General features: G+C 41.5%; 2 protein-coding genes across 2 annotated transcripts in view; one reads left to right on the top strand and one right to left on the bottom strand.

Moving 5' to 3' along the window:
- The window catches only part of mcamb (melanoma cell adhesion molecule b), a 35,858-nt gene extending 23,521 nt beyond the window's left edge, over window positions 1-12,337 (top strand). The window contains exons 2-17 of the mRNA XM_070905516.1: window positions 1,606-1,730; window positions 1,820-2,051; window positions 2,841-2,911; window positions 3,022-3,109; window positions 3,232-3,411; window positions 4,480-4,604; window positions 4,794-4,929; window positions 5,050-5,165; window positions 5,873-6,014; window positions 6,310-6,437; window positions 6,983-7,124; window positions 7,456-7,542; window positions 8,617-8,658; window positions 9,122-9,245; window positions 10,259-10,370; window positions 10,482-12,337. Of these exons, the coding sequence (XP_070761617.1) occupies window positions 1,606-1,730; window positions 1,820-2,051; window positions 2,841-2,911; window positions 3,022-3,109; window positions 3,232-3,411; window positions 4,480-4,604; window positions 4,794-4,929; window positions 5,050-5,165; window positions 5,873-6,014; window positions 6,310-6,437; window positions 6,983-7,124; window positions 7,456-7,542; window positions 8,617-8,658; window positions 9,122-9,245; window positions 10,259-10,370; window positions 10,482-10,511 (1,880 nt within the window). The 3' untranslated portion in view covers window positions 10,512-12,337. The remainder of the gene's footprint in view (window positions 1-1,605; window positions 1,731-1,819; window positions 2,052-2,840; window positions 2,912-3,021; window positions 3,110-3,231; window positions 3,412-4,479; window positions 4,605-4,793; window positions 4,930-5,049; window positions 5,166-5,872; window positions 6,015-6,309; window positions 6,438-6,982; window positions 7,125-7,455; window positions 7,543-8,616; window positions 8,659-9,121; window positions 9,246-10,258; window positions 10,371-10,481) is intronic.
- Window positions 12,338-16,409: 4,072 nt separating this feature from the next.
- The window catches only part of cbl (Cbl proto-oncogene, E3 ubiquitin protein ligase), a 35,293-nt gene continuing 34,134 nt past the window's right edge, over window positions 16,410-17,568 (bottom strand). Inside the window, exon 16 of the mRNA XM_070905649.1 lies at window positions 16,410-17,134. Coding sequence (XP_070761750.1) covers window positions 16,839-17,134 — 296 coding nt within the window. The 3' untranslated portion in view covers window positions 16,410-16,838. The remainder of the gene's footprint in view (window positions 17,135-17,568) is intronic.

The raw sequence follows: 17,568 nt of genomic DNA, 5'->3' as shown, positions 1-17,568 counted from the left end.
AATCTCATGGTCTTCTTCAGTAGCAGGAGTTGCCCAGGTAAGTAACTTTGGTCACATGACAACCGCTATCGTGACGAAGCTCCGTACTTGGGTCACGTGATGACAACTAAGCAAACTGGATTTGCTGAGGAAGTCCATGAGATGCAGTAGAAAGCGCTGGCAAAAGTTAGGGAGTGGATCTTGGCTGAAGATTTCTTTGTCATATTACTGGTCAAGAATGAACTTTAATGCTCCACAAAAATTATGTTTTTATGATAAAATAATATACGATGTAATCTGCATGTTTATGGAATATGAGTCTAAATGGTGCTACTGTGTGTTTTATTGTGTATTGTCTGCTGTGCTTCTTGAGGCTAAAATGAATGAGTAAAAAAAAAGGTCAGTGCAGGACACAGACGGACCACATTTACATTCTTCTGAGCAGTTCTTGACATCAACTATTTCCCGCCATCACAGAGAAGCTACATTCACCAACACAATGAACAGACACTCAGAAAAGTCTAAATCAAACCTGGCAGCCTCGTTACCTCCAGGCTACAGCTCTCGTTGGCATCTCGTTCATCTACTGTGAAACACTGCGATGTAAAGTGTAATTGGGGGTCCCTCCTATAGCTTAGTGGGATGCGCCACAGCGAGAGACCCTGGAAGGGGAAAACCAGTCGTTCTTCAGAGGCAGATCGTGAAGGAACAGTGGGTCCACTATGCTGCCTGTAAATTGAGCCTTTCTTCCTGTGAGAGGGTGACATGGTGGAATGCAGCACATTAATGTGGACATGGGTGGGCTTCTCATTCCTGTCATAGCATCTCTCTCTTCCCTTTGACCCGCCATGAGTTTCTTCTCTCTTCTCCTTTTGCCTCCATGCCTCCTTTGAGTTTGTGTCAACAGGGAGTGGATGCAGAAGTGGTGTGCTTCTTATAATTCAGGTTCTTGTCTATTAACCTCGAGATTCTGTCTTATCACCATCCCGTCCATCTTGGGTTCAGTTCAATGAAGCGTTATCGGCATTACGGCCAGGTGGATATACTGTATGTAGGCCAATATTAGCTTATCACAGATGTATTGGTATTGGTGTGGTTTTCAGTGGATAAATGAGAAGAACAGTTCTGCACAGAAAAGTTTGAGGTGGTTCAAGGAATCTTATCAAAACTGTTAGTTTGCGCTGTAACCTCCCTCAAATTAGTACATGAAACACACATAAATGCCTTATTTCCATCACATTTTCCACCTCGTTTTCATTTGTTTGACTGGCACTCTATTAAGTGCGTCATTTCGTCGGATGGAAACTTGAGTATTGACAGTTGCCGGCTCAGCTATCAATCGAACACATACGTCAGCCTGCCCACTCAGAGGCTTGAAGGCTAAAGCAGCATTTTTTGATACCACCAAAAGATCTTTCATCAAAGATCCTTGATGAAAAATATTAAGAATACATTTTAAACTCACTTTGACATGATTTCTGACTGCTAAAAGCAATGACTAACTGTGTTTGCAGCTGAAAAAAAATGAAGTGAGATCTACTCAGAGTAAGAAAAAGAAAGGAGGAAAGTAGCACAAATTTGAACAGACATATTCAACAACAACCATATTGTCTTTCTCTCTTTCAGCGTGGGCTGATGTGGAGGTGAACATGGAGGACAGAGTGGAGGTGTTCAGGGGAGAAACAGCTCAGATCACCTGCATGTTCACATCGGCTGACGGCGTCGGTGCAATGATCATACAGTGGTTCTATGTGAGTTTCATCCAGCCTGATGCACACAGACGAGAAGCGGTATGATGTGTCCATGCATGTGATGTTTCATGTGTTTATTTATACTTTAGGTGACGCGGTCAGGTGAGAAGCAGAAAATCTACTATCAGGACGCCACCATGAAGTTTGCAGACCGAGGCACGCCGTTCACAGAACGGATTAGTGTGAATGGCACCGGAGCCACCGGAGAGGTGGTGTTGACTATCAGCGATGTGCAGCTGGAAGACGAACTGGAATTTATCTGTCTCATCAAAAGTCTAACAGACGGAGTTGGGGAGGGCCGTACAAAGCTGAAGGTGTTCGGTAAGATTCAATCTGAGAAAGCCCACATGCTGATGCAGCTTGTGGGCTTTGTAAAGTTTTAGCTAATCTTAGTTTAAATGTGCTCATTTCAGATTTCTTCAAAACTTCAGCTTTACTTTCTACACTTCATGCATAATTTATGCATCACATCGTTCTCAAACTCATCGTCTCTCACACAATGTCACTTTGTGAGCAATGTGACTTTTTGAATTCTGGCCTTCAAAGCAACCGGAGATCCACTCAACTGTCTCATCAACTTACAAATTAACCAAAGTTTCTTGTGCTTTCCTTGCTTACACACCAACTGCGTTCACCCATTACATGTCAATTAACACTTGAACTGATTTTTTTCATTATTGCTATTTTTTTTCATTGACAGTCCAACTACTTTCAGATCTTGCACTTCAACTGCTTACAATGTTTACAACACTTGAACTGCACATTGACTGACATTTCATTCGTGTCTGTCTCTTCAACTGACATTTCAACTTCTTTCATCATGTATTCTTTAATGCTGCCAGTGAAACATTTCAACATTTTTCAGCACTTCAACTCCTTTCACTGCTCACAATAATACTTCAAACCCTTTCAGTGCTTCAAATGACACTTTAACTCCTCATAAGCAAAAAATACATTTTAAAGCATTTTAAATTGTTAATATTTTTATATATGCAACATGCAAAGACATTGAAACTGTTTCAAACTGCAAATTATCAGCTGCCAGAACACATTTTCTTTAGACTATTTAGTCGTTTCTAGTTTTTCATTCATTTCTTAATTCCTGTTCAGAAACACCAAACCGTCCCACCATTGAGGGTGTGCAAACAGGGATCTCAGTCAACGAAGAAAGCCCATCCAAGGTAAACAAGCTTTGAATCATGAGCATCAGAGTATAAAGATGAAATGACTATCAGGCTACAGTTAAACTGTTTGAATTTGGTCTTCCCTCATTCTCTCTTCTCTCCTGTAGATTGGGACCTGTGAGGTCAAAAATGGCTTCCCCAAGCCGAACATCACTTGGTACAGAAACGACACGCCGCTACGCAGTGATCAGGATGGTGAGACGGATCAACATAGACATCTGCAATACAATCTTCACTGTTTTAGTTTGTACTTAATGTGGTTTAATCTTTTTTCTCCATTTCCCTTCCCCTTGTGTGTTTGCGAATGTGTCTTCCAGTGGTGAAAGTTGTGCCCAGCATCACTAGTGAATCCAGTGGTCTGTTCTCAGTTAAGAGTGAGCTGAGCATGAAGGTGGTGAAGGAGGACAAAGATGATCAATTCTACTGCGAGGTCACCTACTTTGTTCCTGGAGGACTCAGGATGACCGAGACCAACCGTATTAATGTGACTGTATACTGTGAGTTTCACACAGTCCAACACCAGCATCATGGCACACACTGAGACTACCTAACAAGTTTATTTTCAAAATGAGATAATCACGGTTTTAAAAAGTGACACCAACTGCCCCATATTGACCACTGCTTTGATACAGTATTATCATACCAGTATGTGGACGTCCAAACAATCTATGCAGACACCAGAATATTACATCTCCACAGGAAAACTGCTGCCACAAAGTTCACAAAGTTGGAAGCACCCTATAATTAAAATATTATTGTATGTTAAACCATTAAGATTTCTCTTAACTGGAACTAACGGTGCTCATGCCGAGTTCATGTTAAATGGCATGGACGCTAGAAAAGGGAAAGATTCCCATGTTAACAGCTTGCGAGCATTCATGTTATGTGAAAACTTTTATGATCACAGAGTTGGCTGTGTGAGGGTTAAAATACTATGCATTGACCAAATTACAATAATCCATTAAATTTTGGTGTATTTAAATTAAATTAAATTAAATGACTTTAGGCATCCGCGTTTGTTTGGTTTTTATCATATTATTAAACTCTTGTTGGATATATTGGAGCTTCCAGAAAGGTCAAACTTTCCCAGTCATAATTACTACTTGGATGTTGAGGTGAACATTATTTACAAGTGGGAAACCTGTATTATCAGAGAGCAATTTAAATAGATCTGGAGTGGTGCTCATTGACAGCTGTCGACGCACCAGAGCTTTGTAGTCAGGATCGAGAATCTCAACGTCATCTTTCTGTGCCAGAGCCAGAAAGACGCACAGGAGAACAGGCTGTTTAATGTGGACTTAGAGAAATAACTAACTCTCAAATCAGCATATTTCTTCAGTCGCAGTGAAAAATGTTACGTTAACGGCTACTTCAACTTGAAAATGATGTTGGCCTTGGCCTTGTGTGTGCCCTGATAGACTTGGAGTCGCCTCTTTGAACCTTTCAGCAAAGTTTCATCAGGAGGGCATGAGGTTCAGATGAGGAGGAGATTTAGCGTAGTCTGATGCAGGGATGGTTAAAGTTCAGGTGTGTAGTTGGACCTTGAATGCCTCTCTCTGTTTCAGACCCCTCCACAGCTGTAAGTGTTTGGGTGGAGTCACCGAAGGGCAAAATCAAGGAAGGAGACTCGGTTGAGCTTCACTGCCATGGCAACGGGAATACTCCATCCTCACTTATTTCAATCACGCACGTAAGAAAATCAACCTTTCTGCGCTCATTGTTCATGCACCGAAGGCAGCAGCAAAGTTCCATTTTGTCTGATTACAATCTATCTGATCAGAATTTCCATTTTTCTCTGATGAACTTTAAGGACTCCTCACCCATGTTGAGTCAGAAGTTACATGTTCATGTGTTGATCCGATTACTTGGCTTTTTGTAGGATGGTAACACTTGGGACACCGATAAGGTGGTGCTGAATAATGTGACCCGTCTACACAGTGGAGTCTACCATTGTACCTCTACGGACACGGATAGCTTTGAGGAGATCTCAGGAAATACCACTGTGTTCGTCAACTGTAAGGAATCTGCACTGATACGATTTGTGACCATGACAACAAATACATTTTATCAGCAGTACACGACTGTACATGCCCAGTTTGAGTTTTGTTTTCTCTCTTTCTCCCTGCTATGTGTAGATCTCAAACCTGCCGTGGTGATGCCTGAAGACACTATTGTGGTGGCCCAAGGAGGGGAGCTGAAGGCCACCTGCAACGCCCTCTCTTCTCTCCAGACACACACAGTCTGGTTTAAGGTCACATACTCACTCGCATTTAGTGTCAGATTAGGCGATCACAGAGTCACTTTGACTGACAGCATACATATATATTGTGCAGAGGATGACGTTGCACCTACAGACCTGATTAATTTGGTATAAAGCTGCTGACCCGAGGGTGATAGTCAAATGGTTACAGGTTCACTGGAAATAAATAAATCATGATCAAAACATGTCGTAGAAGTGGCTAAACTAGGCAAGAAAGGGCAAGAAAGGGCAAAAATCAGGCGTCTTTAACTACGACACTCATTTTCTGACGCCCCACATCTGTCCGGTCGAGACATCATCAGGCTGATACCATCTTATCATAGACTCAGAGGTCTGCAGAGGTGCAGTCTAGTGTTTCTAATTTCAATCATCTGCATGGGAGTTTACCATGCAGATGTTAGTGAATCTCATGTTTAACATTTGTGTAGAGGAAGTCTTTGAAAATGGTTGTTGACTAGATAAGATTTGTTTTTGTTGGCAGTTTAAACACCCAAAAGACAAAAAAATATTACTATGTTCTTAATATTTATCACAATGATTGGTGGCAGATCAGTTGACGTAAACATTGTGTAAAAACTTTGCTGAAGCAGCCGTCTGGTCTACTAAAAACTAGTAGACTGGTAACCCCTGCTTCATGTCAGCGTGTGTGTGTGTGTGTGTGTATGTTAAATCTGCTTTTTGTGTCCTGGTGTGTGTAGAACGGAGGGGAGGTTTCAAAGGGCCACACTTTGATCCTGAAGGACGCCACGTTTGACACAGCAGGGACGTTTGTGTGTGTGGTGACAGTTCCTGAGATTGAGGGAATGGAAACCAGCGGGATGCTTCTTGTTAATGTCCAGGGTAAATCTGATGACAAATACTGTATACTGAATATTTAATTGCTTTCTGGTCAATAATCAATCTATTATTCATTCAGAAATACCATAATATAATGTATAGTTTAATGTTAATTTTCAGTGTGGGTTTATGTTTTATGTTCAGTTTCTTCCACATTTCTGTGTAGTTTCAGTTGTATTCTTTTATTTTAAAAGGAAAGCATATTGCACTTGTGCATTAGCAACATGTACTGTCAGTAGTTATAGTAATCATGTTTATGGAGGAACCTGGTTATTATTTCTTGCTCCTCTCTCTTCAGGCCCACCAGAGATCATGAAGCCGGAGTACACGGAGATGGAGGAGAATTTTGAGACGACAGTCGACCTGAGCTGCCAAGTCAGAGGTTTCCCCGCTCCCACCGTTACCTGGACCACCTCTGACGGAAAGGTACAGCAGATTAACTGCAACTGCAACAGAAATGCCACATTTTTCTTAATCTCTTCAATCCTGAAGACTTTTAATTTGTCCATTACTTTGGCGTATGACTAAATACCTGCAAAACCAATGACTTTCCCATCAGCTTCAACTGTGTGTTTAATCCTATTTAGTAAATGTTAGCATGCTAACATGCTGGTAAACACTATATCTGTTAACTTTGTCATTGTGAGCATGTTAGCGTGCTGATGTTAGCATTTAGCTCAAAGCACAGCTGTGCATGAGTACAGCCTCACAGAGCGTGACATCTTCAATAGCGCTGGTCTGATTTTGATCAAATGGATTTTGTTAGTGTGTTTCTGCATTGGAAGAAAGAGAGGTGCCATCAGCTGCCACTAACGGTCAGGTTAGTTGCATTTCAGACCGATGATGCACCCTTTCTTCAGTGTGTGACAGGATGTGTCACAGTTGCAGTCAACTCTTCAGATCTGACCTATGCAGAAGAAAGGGTGACTTCTGCTTTTCTCTGTGTCTTTAACTGTGTGTTTTTGTGCCAGGTCCTCAAGACAGCATCCCAGACAGAGACTGAGGAGGGCATTCAGAGCGTGGTCAGGGTCAAGGTCACCTCTGACATCACTGCTTTCTGCAATGCCTCCAACGAGTACGGCACTGACACGGTGACCTTCAACATCAAAGCCAGTGGGTTCCTCCTCCTCCGCCTGCTGCTTGCATTTCCTGTCTCTGCTCTTTGTGTTTATATACGTGTACGTCTCTATCTGTTGTCCTCCTCGCTTCCCCCCCCCGTCCTTCTGTTCCTCCCTCATCGTGTCTGTGTCACTTCGTTGTTTATCGTTACTTTGTCTGAAGGGCTCGAGCTCTGCTCTGTAACGTGTTGCCTGTCTGGACATTTCAATCAGTGTTGTTGTTGTTTTCGGACGAGACGCTGTGAAGTTGTGCGGCCGTTAAATGTGCTTCCCCCTAGTGTGTTAACAGGGAATGTCCTCCCTTTTGTGCCTCTACCTGTTTTCAGCTATAAACACCACCACACCAGCCACCACCACCACTACTACTACTAGCACTACCACTACAACTACCACTACCATTTTCTCTGCCACAGGTAAGACCACAGTCACTCTGTACCGCCTACTATATTAAACCCCATGACAAGGACTTGACCGAGAGCGAGAGCGATTCGTCAGTTGTCGAGTAAAGGTTATTATCTGCATGTTCAGGTGGTTTCAGACTTCCTTTCACTCACCGCCTGGCTGTGCCGTTTTTTTCTGTGAGTCAGACAGAAAGAATGAGAGCGAGAAAGGAAAACTAGAAAGCACCTGAAGGCTGCAGCAATTACCACGCTGGCATGACTGAAAGGTCATTACAGCCGTGTTGGGTAGTGATCGCTCTGATTAAAAACTGTGGTTTCTACAAGGTATTTATAGTTTGAGGTCTGTTTTCGCTGCGAGGTGTCTTATTCACTAATTTGTTGGCACAGCTCTTATATTCTGCTCATTAAGTTATTATGTAATTAAACTTTATTTGTTTATAAGTGGTCTTTTTACAAATTATGTGAAAAAATGAAAACACTAGAGGAGATTTACATTCAAGAAAAGTAATCAGATAAAAATGAGTGATGTGGTTTACCCTCTGTATACAGTGTCTTTAAGAAACGAGTGTTGCATCCCTGTTAGCATTATGGCGTGCGGATACACACACACACACACACACACACACACACACACACACACACACACACACACACAGTACACAACCACAAACACACACATGCATCAGTGTGACTCTTGAAAGCAGCTGATGCTTTGAATGCACTCAGAGCGAGTCTCCTGACTCCCATTACGGGCACTGCCTTGTGTTTTCTCTCTCCTCCTGTCTCCCCGCTCTCTTGTACGTCATGCCAGGAAATTTCCAGGCCCTCAGAAGAGGAAATGACTGTCGTGCTACTGACCACAGTCGGACTATCAGGCTAGATGTTTAGCTTCAAATGACGGATAAGATCCTCTCAAATTAAACAATTAATGTGTTCAGGTCAGGCCTCTGCTGCAGGTCTAAACTGCCTGTGTGTGTGTGTGTGTGTGTGTGTGTGTGTGTGTGAGAGAGAGTCAGGCCTGCTGATATGAGTTATTTAATACATCCAGCCACCCACTGATAATTATGCTCATGTGGTTTTTCTCAGTCAAAGCAGAAACAGCTATCCCACCAAAGAAAATCAAGAAAGGTTTGTATGTTGCGCTGCTGAAGACTCTCCTTCACTTCTCTCCTTCAAAAGGCAAAAAGCTTCCTTCCACTTCTCCTCCACAGCACCTCCCTCTCTCACCTCCCAGCATTCATCAGACCCTCCTCTCTCCTGATGAGCCAAACCTCAAACCGTCATCTTCACCTCTTCCTGTGCATGTTGTCATGCTGTTGTATGAGCGCACCTCTCCTCCTATACTCCTGAATTACTTTGCACCTTCCTTTCTGTAGGTTGCCAGGTTTAGGTTCACCTGAATGATGCTAGTGCTGCACTCTCTTTAGACGCACAGTAAAATGCTTTCTTCTGTACCATCACACTGTGGAATGCTGCACAGCCTGCCTGATGCGATCCCGTATCAGACTCTACTGCCTCGTACCGTCATCTCATTCATAATCCGGTGACGGCGAGTAACCCTGTGGCTGTTCTTGTGCTTCTCCTCCACCAGAGGGCAGTGGTGTAATCATTGCAGTCATCATTATCTGCATCCTGCTGCTGGCCATCTTGGGGAGTGTGCTCTACTTCCTCTACAAAAAGGGCAAAATCTGTGGCCGATCCGGCAAGCAAGACCTGTGAGTAGGGTAGGGTGATGTGATGTGATGTGTCTTAACCCCTTTAGACCCAGCCTCAATTACTTTTTGAAAAATGTACTTCGTCCTAGTATCTAAATAGACTTTAAGGCCAGACGAAACAGGAAGTGGTGTAAGAAACATTTTCACTTTTTTAGATATTAATGCACATACAGTACATGCAGACTTCACTTCCTTGAACTGTGTATAATATTAACATACTAAATTCATCATATAGAAAATTAATTTTCTTCTATGAGGAAAGTGGAAAGTGTCCATAATGAACATCAGACCTGGAGATGATGGTTTATAAAGTTGGTGCAGTCAATTTAATCAGACGACACAAATAGTCATTTTAGATGATATCAAGTTAATATTGAAATAAATGAATATTGATAAAATGAATGGTCATTACCACCATGCACACTACATTTGAGATGTCTCCAGATCAACCTCTGAACCCATGTGAATGATAACTGAGATGTTGACAGTTTGTATTTATATTCATTTGTGTTCTGCTTGGAAGATATCAGAACCCTAGTTGACCTTAAAATCAGCCGTAGAATAAAATACAAATACACAAAAACAAAACTGCTAAAAAAAATTAAAATGACATAATTTAACATAATTACAAGCACACACAGTTAAAGCTGCTGTCAATCAATATTTTCCATATAAACAACTGTGTTATGTGAAAGGCACCGCTCGTAGTGATGAACCCACAGATAATTATCACCAGCATAGTGGAGCTGCTAAAGAGCCAGATATTTCCCTCAGGAGTTGGTGAAGACCAGAAATAGAGCTAAAAGGAGAGTAAATATTAGACTCCAAATGAACGCTAATGTTGCTCCATGTCTACTGGTCATATCTAAAAAGGTGATAATGAGGTGATTACAGCTAGTTTCCACTGTCTCCAAGTTGCCAAAAAGTCAACATCATCGTTATGGTTGGTTAAAAGAACAGTCTATTGCAATCTGTATGTTTCCTGACTGTAAAGGAGTTGTTTGGTCTTGCAGCACCAAAGAGAAGTCCAACAAAGATAACATCGTGGTGGAGATGAAGAGTGACAACACGGAGGAAGCCGTGCTCCTGGGCGTCAACGGAGAGAAGCAGCCTCCCAGCAACCAGGTAGATATCTACCGTTTAACTGAAAGATGATGCTGTTGTTCTGCACTCCTACACCCCACCTCTTTACCACGCCCTCTTTTTTTGCGTCTGTGTTTGCCCTCTGGAGTAAAGGGCGGTGAGTACCTGGACGTGCAGAAGTGAGGAGGCGACTGCAGACGCACCAACAGCTGCTCCTGTTCTTCCCTCTCAGGCTCAGACCCGCCGATGCCTTCAAGCTTCCACCACAGCTCCTTACGTCATGGAAAAACTCAGCCGCCTGTCCGTTAATATCATGATGGATGACCGACACTCAAATTATTCCAAGCTGCAGCTTTTGCTTGCCGTCCTTTACATCCCAGCACATTTCTGTTGGAATGCAACTTGAGCTTTAATGAGACGTGCTTTGAGCTCTCCATGACATAACTCTGATAATAAATGTTCCACCTTCAAACCCAGTTAGCATATAGTTCTCATTACCATGAGCCTTGTATACTGCTGATTGTCCATAGAAAGATAATTAGAGCACAACATTGACAGGGACTGTTTTTATACCAGACTAAGCATCACCTCAGGCAAAGCAGTCACTGAATAGCAGCCTGAAACAGCTCTTTATCAAGTGTACATATTATAATGTATATATTTCTTTATTTAAAATAACACCACAGAAAAAAAACAACCAAAAATAAATGACCAGATAGTGTTTTATTTTGTTTCTTTGCTCTTTATGGAGAGCATGAAGAGTTTAGGTAGAGGTCTTGGCTGCGGTCAAATAATCAAATACATAACGTATTTTCCTCTCGATGGAAAACGTCATGAGGTCAAGCAAACATGTGAAGGAGAATTCTAGTTAGGAACCTTCCTCAGCAAAAAAAGACTATTCGACCACAGCCCTTGTTTTTATTTTATTTTATTTTTTCTTTTGTTCATGTTTCCAGTTTTGCTGAAGTCTGCACACTGAAATCTTTGTGGATGCAACGATTCTTCCCCCTACAGCCAGTTACAGCCTCACCAAAAATGCTGAAAACAAACGTGTAGGTCATTTAATCACACAGCAGTCATATTTGTAGTTTCCTCTTCTCTACAGCTAACACTCTCATCTTTACCCTCCCCAGTTTGTGTGTATTAAAAGATGGTTTTGTGAGACGGGTGAATAATAGTGTCTAATAGTCTCTTTACTTTGTCGTTTCTTTCCTTCACAGTCTAGTTTTGATACTTTGTGTGTTTGAGTTCAAGTTTTGCCGACAGTCAAGTTAAAAACTTACAGATGCCTTAGAAATCCAATGAAAGCCTATAGAAATATCAGCAACCCCCATATTTGTATTGTTGTTCATATTTAATGTCCAGTGCACTGATTTCTGTCTTCTTCGTGCAGTTATGTTTCTCTAATGTGAAACAGTTGTTTTGTTTAATGTGACTGTATGTGAATAAAATGTAGTTCAGCAGCTATTTTTATTTCTTTTCTAAGAGGAAGTATGAGGGTAGAACAGATTGTTTGTCCATGGTAAATATGGTTCATGGCATGAAGTTGCCCTCCTAAGAAAACGACTGAATCAATTCATGTGTTGACTGAAACTTAGTAATAATAATAATCTGTTGGATCCCAGAGAGACACAGAATCCCCCTCAGACATGATGACTAGGGACATGCTAACTACAGTATATGACATGACTACTGAGTAGGGGGGAATGACTGTGACTCCACATTATGCAAAGTTTGTAGACAATCAACAATCAAGACGCTCTGTGCTCCATTATCTGCAGGTATCATCCACACTTACCTTCCTACCCTCTGTTACTCTGTTTTTTCTGCTGTTTATAAGAACTACCACAGTTAAATGGTTAGGGATGTCTGAAATCTGTAAAATGCCTTTTAATGCCTTGGGGTTGTAAAATTAATGTCACTGATGACGTTGAAACCAATTTACCAACAAATTTCATTGTTTGTAGTTTTTGAAAATTATAGCAAATAAAGATGTTAAATGAAAAGAACTGGAAATGTGTGCATGTTAAAATGACTTTGTGTAAAAGTTTTTTCCCTGCCAGTTTTTCCCAAAACAGACATTTTAATATCAGATTTTATTTTATGAAATATTTCTTCATATGTTCCTAGTAAGTTTCCCCAGAAAGAGCTACTGTACATGTGTAATTATTGTGTAATTTGGTACTAATTATAGGACAAATAGAAACAGTGTTCAGTTGAAACACTTTTATTTAATCCTGATAATTGTCAGCTTAACCTATTGTGACTCTTGAAATGTGTCTACAGACAAGCAATTGAAAATGTATGTAGAATTAAGTTTCCAATGTTAAATAAGTAATGTACGAGTATTCACTTGTGTTTCAATTAAGTAGTTCTTTCAAAGAAATACCTATTTTTCTTATAATTAGTACAAAATCACGTAGTTCCTTCCAGGAAATGATGGGCCTGTAATTAAAGCGTCACTTATTCTATAATTGTAACATGCAGACAACCGAAGCATGATCTTATTGTCTCGCTCCTGCAGACATAAACTACATGTTAAGCTTCAGCAGTCTGTTGGTACACAGAGGGCTTTATTAAGTTACATAAGAGTTTTAAAAATGGCTCAAATATGATGCTGATTTGATACACTGGCCGGGCGGTCAAATCAGATTTTGGTTTTTAATGCAGTTACCAAATGCATTACTGAACTTTCGAGACTCTCAGCTACAAAATACAAATGGCACTGAAGTATTGAACCTGTCTGCAGTTCTGCTCACTTGTTTCTGCAGGGCTCTTTGTTTTCTGAATACATACTGTTTTAAGCATCATCTTGAAATACCCTGAGAGTTTCAGCAGATCTGTTCCTTCATGTCTAATCCTGTTCAGGTCCTCTCCTCTTCTGCACGACTTCAATAGACCTTTTTCCACAGAAGGCATTTTGACTTGTCACAGCAGGAAAAGCACAGGTGTTACTAATAGCATTAGTGATGGCTGCATTCCATTTAGGTGAGCCGGCTCCAGGGCTCTGGTATTGTGCATGCTCACTCGACGACTTGGCTTATTGGGACACTTAATGGAACGGAGCCGTCCTTAATCTTATTATTTACAGCTGTGCTTTTCCTGCTTCGACAAGTCAAAATGTCTCCTGTGAAAAGACTACACACAACTGAATAAACTCCTGCAATCAAAACTCTACTTTAGCATAGTCGTTGCAATGTTTCTTTTCAATTTACATCATTACTTAAAGTCTCAGTTCTTCAGTGTTGTTATTTTATACCTGTCTGGACTATAATGAACCAATTCACTGTTCAATAGATAATCTCAAATGGCTTGTGCATCCTGAGTTTATGACATGCATAGGAAATTTTGTTTTTACTGTGACAAAGACATCTGGCACTCTTAAATGAGTTTATAAGTGTTGCTTTTTAAGTCTTTGCCTGCATTTGATAGTAATGGCATCTATAAGCTTAACATCCGTAGAGAAGAGACACGTGATGGCTTTTGCTTATCATTTTATTAACAGCACTGTGCAGACTTCCAAAGTGATATGAGCTTTAAAATCCATCAAAAAAGTTAATGAACGCCTTTTACTGACGAGAAGCGACACAGCTACATGGAACAACAGCTCCCTCTTCTGGCAAGAAGTTGAAAGTACCCCAACATAGGGACTGAGGGTAATGGGCTCGTGAGGCCGAGCACTGATCTGGGACCTAATTTCTCTTTCAGGTAAGAAAGAAAAACAAAAAAGGAAGCCAAGACCTCCAACCCCCCCACCCACACCCTCCTCACAGATGAGGCCTGCTGCGGCCGACAAGGCAGAGAGGACAGATTAATACAAGCAAAAATGCACAATCTCGCCTTCAGAGATCAACAGATACAGATCGATACCTACAAACTCTCCTCAGAAACAAGGCCTTATTCTACACATGGTGAGGATCTCTAAATATATGGCACTGCTCACAGAATTACTCACATAAGTAAACGAAACCTTTGGAACAAAATACATGTACAGGAATGCAAAATGAACTATGAACAGCCATTTTTTTTTGTCATATCACTAACTTTATACAATTTGCTTTTCTTTAGAGTGACAGTATCAAAGCACAAATTGGTATCCTGTGAGAAAAACAAAACACACAATGACATGCTGTCCTCGAAACATCAACAAAACATTGGTACAGTATTGAGCGTTGGGGACCTGCTCGTCTATTACCCATCATTCAAGAAGTTTCTCAAGGCAACTAGGAACAGAAAAGAACTAGAGGATGGCCAGACAGAGATAGCTTCCAGTCAACAGACAGCATTACTCAGAATAAGCTAGGGGCTGATTAGCAAATGATATGATTTACACCCTCCCAAAAAACAAAAAAAAACATTCTTCTTCATATGCTGGGAGAGGTTCAAGTCAATGTACCTAAAAGCTCCTTGCATTTATTTATCTTATTCATTCATAGTACCTGGAGATGAAGCTGCTGTCTCTAGTCCTGCGAACATTGGAAATAATACAAAAAATGTGCAAGTTATAATGTGACAAAAAGAGTAATAGGCTACTTGCGTGACTTCATTAAACGGATACTTTTGGCTACATGTCACCTGGATGAACAGACGGCAGGTGAGCTGCTGTCTGTTCTGCCAATGAGTCTTCCTCTGGTCTTCTGACAGCCAGGGTGAGCGCCACGTGTGAAACATCATTCCTGAGTTAGTTCTTACAGTTGGCCCAAATACTGATTTGAATGTAGACTTGGGGGTGGGCCAGCAAACCCATGAGCCTACTTTTCTAAAAAGCCTCAGCAATCACTCCCTTTCTGTAGGGTGAGAAAGGAAACTGATGTGAAAGAGAATCTATTACAAGATGGCTGGTTTCCATACCGAAAGCATTTTGTCTGCTTAATTACTGTTGCTATACAGAGTCCACCTGTAGAGAATCATAGAGAATATATATAAATATATATAAAAAAAAAGGTTAAAACACCGAAGAGTCGACAGCTTGAGAGGGCTGCAGGCTCACAAGCCGCTTGTACTTTCAAGTATGCTACATTACGGACTGGAGAAACACGGGTGATACTGTCACTTTAAAGAAACAGGTTGACGGTTAAACACAATATTCACAAATGTACATTTAAGGCGTAATTGTTTAGCACTAACAATAGTAGCAGCAGTGAAGCACTTCTGAAATAATTATAATAACATTTATGATCATATTACAATAATATATTACCAAAGTAAATCAATGACATTTTTTTTTTGTTTCATAACACTGGACTGAGCTGGAGACATGAAGTCTGAACCAGCCAGCCAATGAAGTTAGACGAAGACAAAACAAAAAAACGTTTCAGCCACCACGGATCACACAACACGAGCCTAGTCTGGTACTGCAGGGTCGTCGACATTAGTACGTCCTCTAATAATCTCACTGCCAGGCTCTACATCTACACTAGGCCCCGCCAGAGTTAGAGCAGTAGTACGTTTACAGAGCACGAGTCTGAGTATACTGACTGTAATTCCACATTCATGTTGTACAGGAACAGGGGTTCATTGAAGAGCAGGTCATGAGGAGTAGGTCTGGCAGACACGCACACACGCTGACATACACAAAAAACACACACACACACACACACATATATATATATATATATATATATATATATATAGACACACTGCCAGACAACAGTCCAGACCTCAAACCATCGTCATGCTTTGAAAAATACAACACGACAAAACAAGCATGTTTTTCTAAAAAAAAAAAAGAAAAAAAAAGAAAAGGTACCAAAGTAACATTGTTAATCAAAAGGCCATAACAGACTGAATTCATTGTGAAAAAGCTCTGCTGCACGTCTTCTAAGCTGCTGCTGAACAACACATCCTGGTGAGGAAGACACCTCTTCCTCACATGTGTTTCTCCACACTCTCACATCCCTCAGTCCGCCAGAGAGGGCCCCTTTAATCTGGTCCCCGTCTACCCATATCGCTTGTACCAACAGCGACCCTCAAAGCTGAAATCATTTTTACATACTGAAGATGCACGTACTGTATATATTACACACATTTAATATATATTTACTCATATATTAAATTTTCATATAGACATACATTTTTAGTTTTATTTGTGAGGTGTTGGTTACATTTTCAGCAAGAGGCTTCGACATGAAAGATAAGAATCTGTCTTCCCAGGATTCCTATGAAAGTCTCGTGCCACGTGGCGTCCCGTCATTGTTCCACACGCGCTCAGTCAGTCCCGTGGATGTGTCCTTGAAAACGAAGAGGCCCCCGCTGTAGCAGTTTAAAGGCGGCCAGACACTGTTGAAAGCGCATGGAGTGCAGGGCGCGGAGACCCAGAGATGCCGTGAGCTCGCTGGAGGAACAGCCAGTTAAAAATCCACAGGGGCGTAGGGCGTCAGCCAGCACCGGAGGTAGTGCTGCAGGCAATGGGCTTTGGGCTTTGGGCTGGGCCGTGCCAACCTAAAGCCAACCAGGCTGGGCCAAGCTAGGGCGAGAGAGCAAACACAAGAGAGAGGCACGAGGAGTGTGCTATGTAAGAACATGCGCGGTGGAGGGAATGGAGACAAACTCGCGTAGGATATTCTTGGCCATTTCGATATTGTTCTGTGCAATCATCAGTGCTTTCTGGATGTCCTGGTAAGAGTATCCCTGACTCATGAGGTGCTCGATCTCGCTACTGATTTGAGTGTTGGCTTCTCCTCCTATTGCCCCACTACAGGGTGGAGCAGGGACGGGCGGGACAGGACTGGGTCGACGATCCGAGTTGATTCGTCTGGGCAGGGGCTTTGGAGGTCTCTCTGGAGCTTCCACCGGCTCTGAGAAGGCTGAACAAACAGGGAAAGTGAGTGTATACACCTTTAAAGCCGAAACGGTCTGTAATTTTAAGGTTTCGTTAAATCTGAAACAACATAAATTCTTTTTAAATACCCTAAAGGTCAATATAGGTTAATGTGATTGAAGATTTACTTTACTGGGAATAATTTAGATCTAATTTGTCTGACGTGTTTTTATCACACTGTATATAAGCTGAACTGGCTAACCTTTCCACTGCAGCGACCTTTAATAAAGCACTCATAAAGAGTCTAATTATGATCTCAGAGCTTGTCAGCTTGTCTGAGAGCCACTTAATTGGCCCTAAGGTACAAAGATTTAAGTCTTTAGAGGAACACTCAGACACCCAGCAATCAGCGTAGGTAGTAAATGTCAGCTCACTGCAGAGACAAGGAGATTACTCTGAGAAATAAAAAGGCTGTCTCAT

This window comes from Enoplosus armatus, chromosome 5 (assembly GCF_043641665.1).
Source record: "Enoplosus armatus isolate fEnoArm2 chromosome 5, fEnoArm2.hap1, whole genome shotgun sequence".
Classification (NCBI taxonomy): domain Eukaryota; kingdom Metazoa; phylum Chordata; class Actinopteri; order Centrarchiformes; family Enoplosidae; genus Enoplosus; species Enoplosus armatus.
The sequence above is the reverse complement of the archived record's forward strand: the minus strand, read 5'-3'. Positions and strand labels throughout refer to the sequence as shown.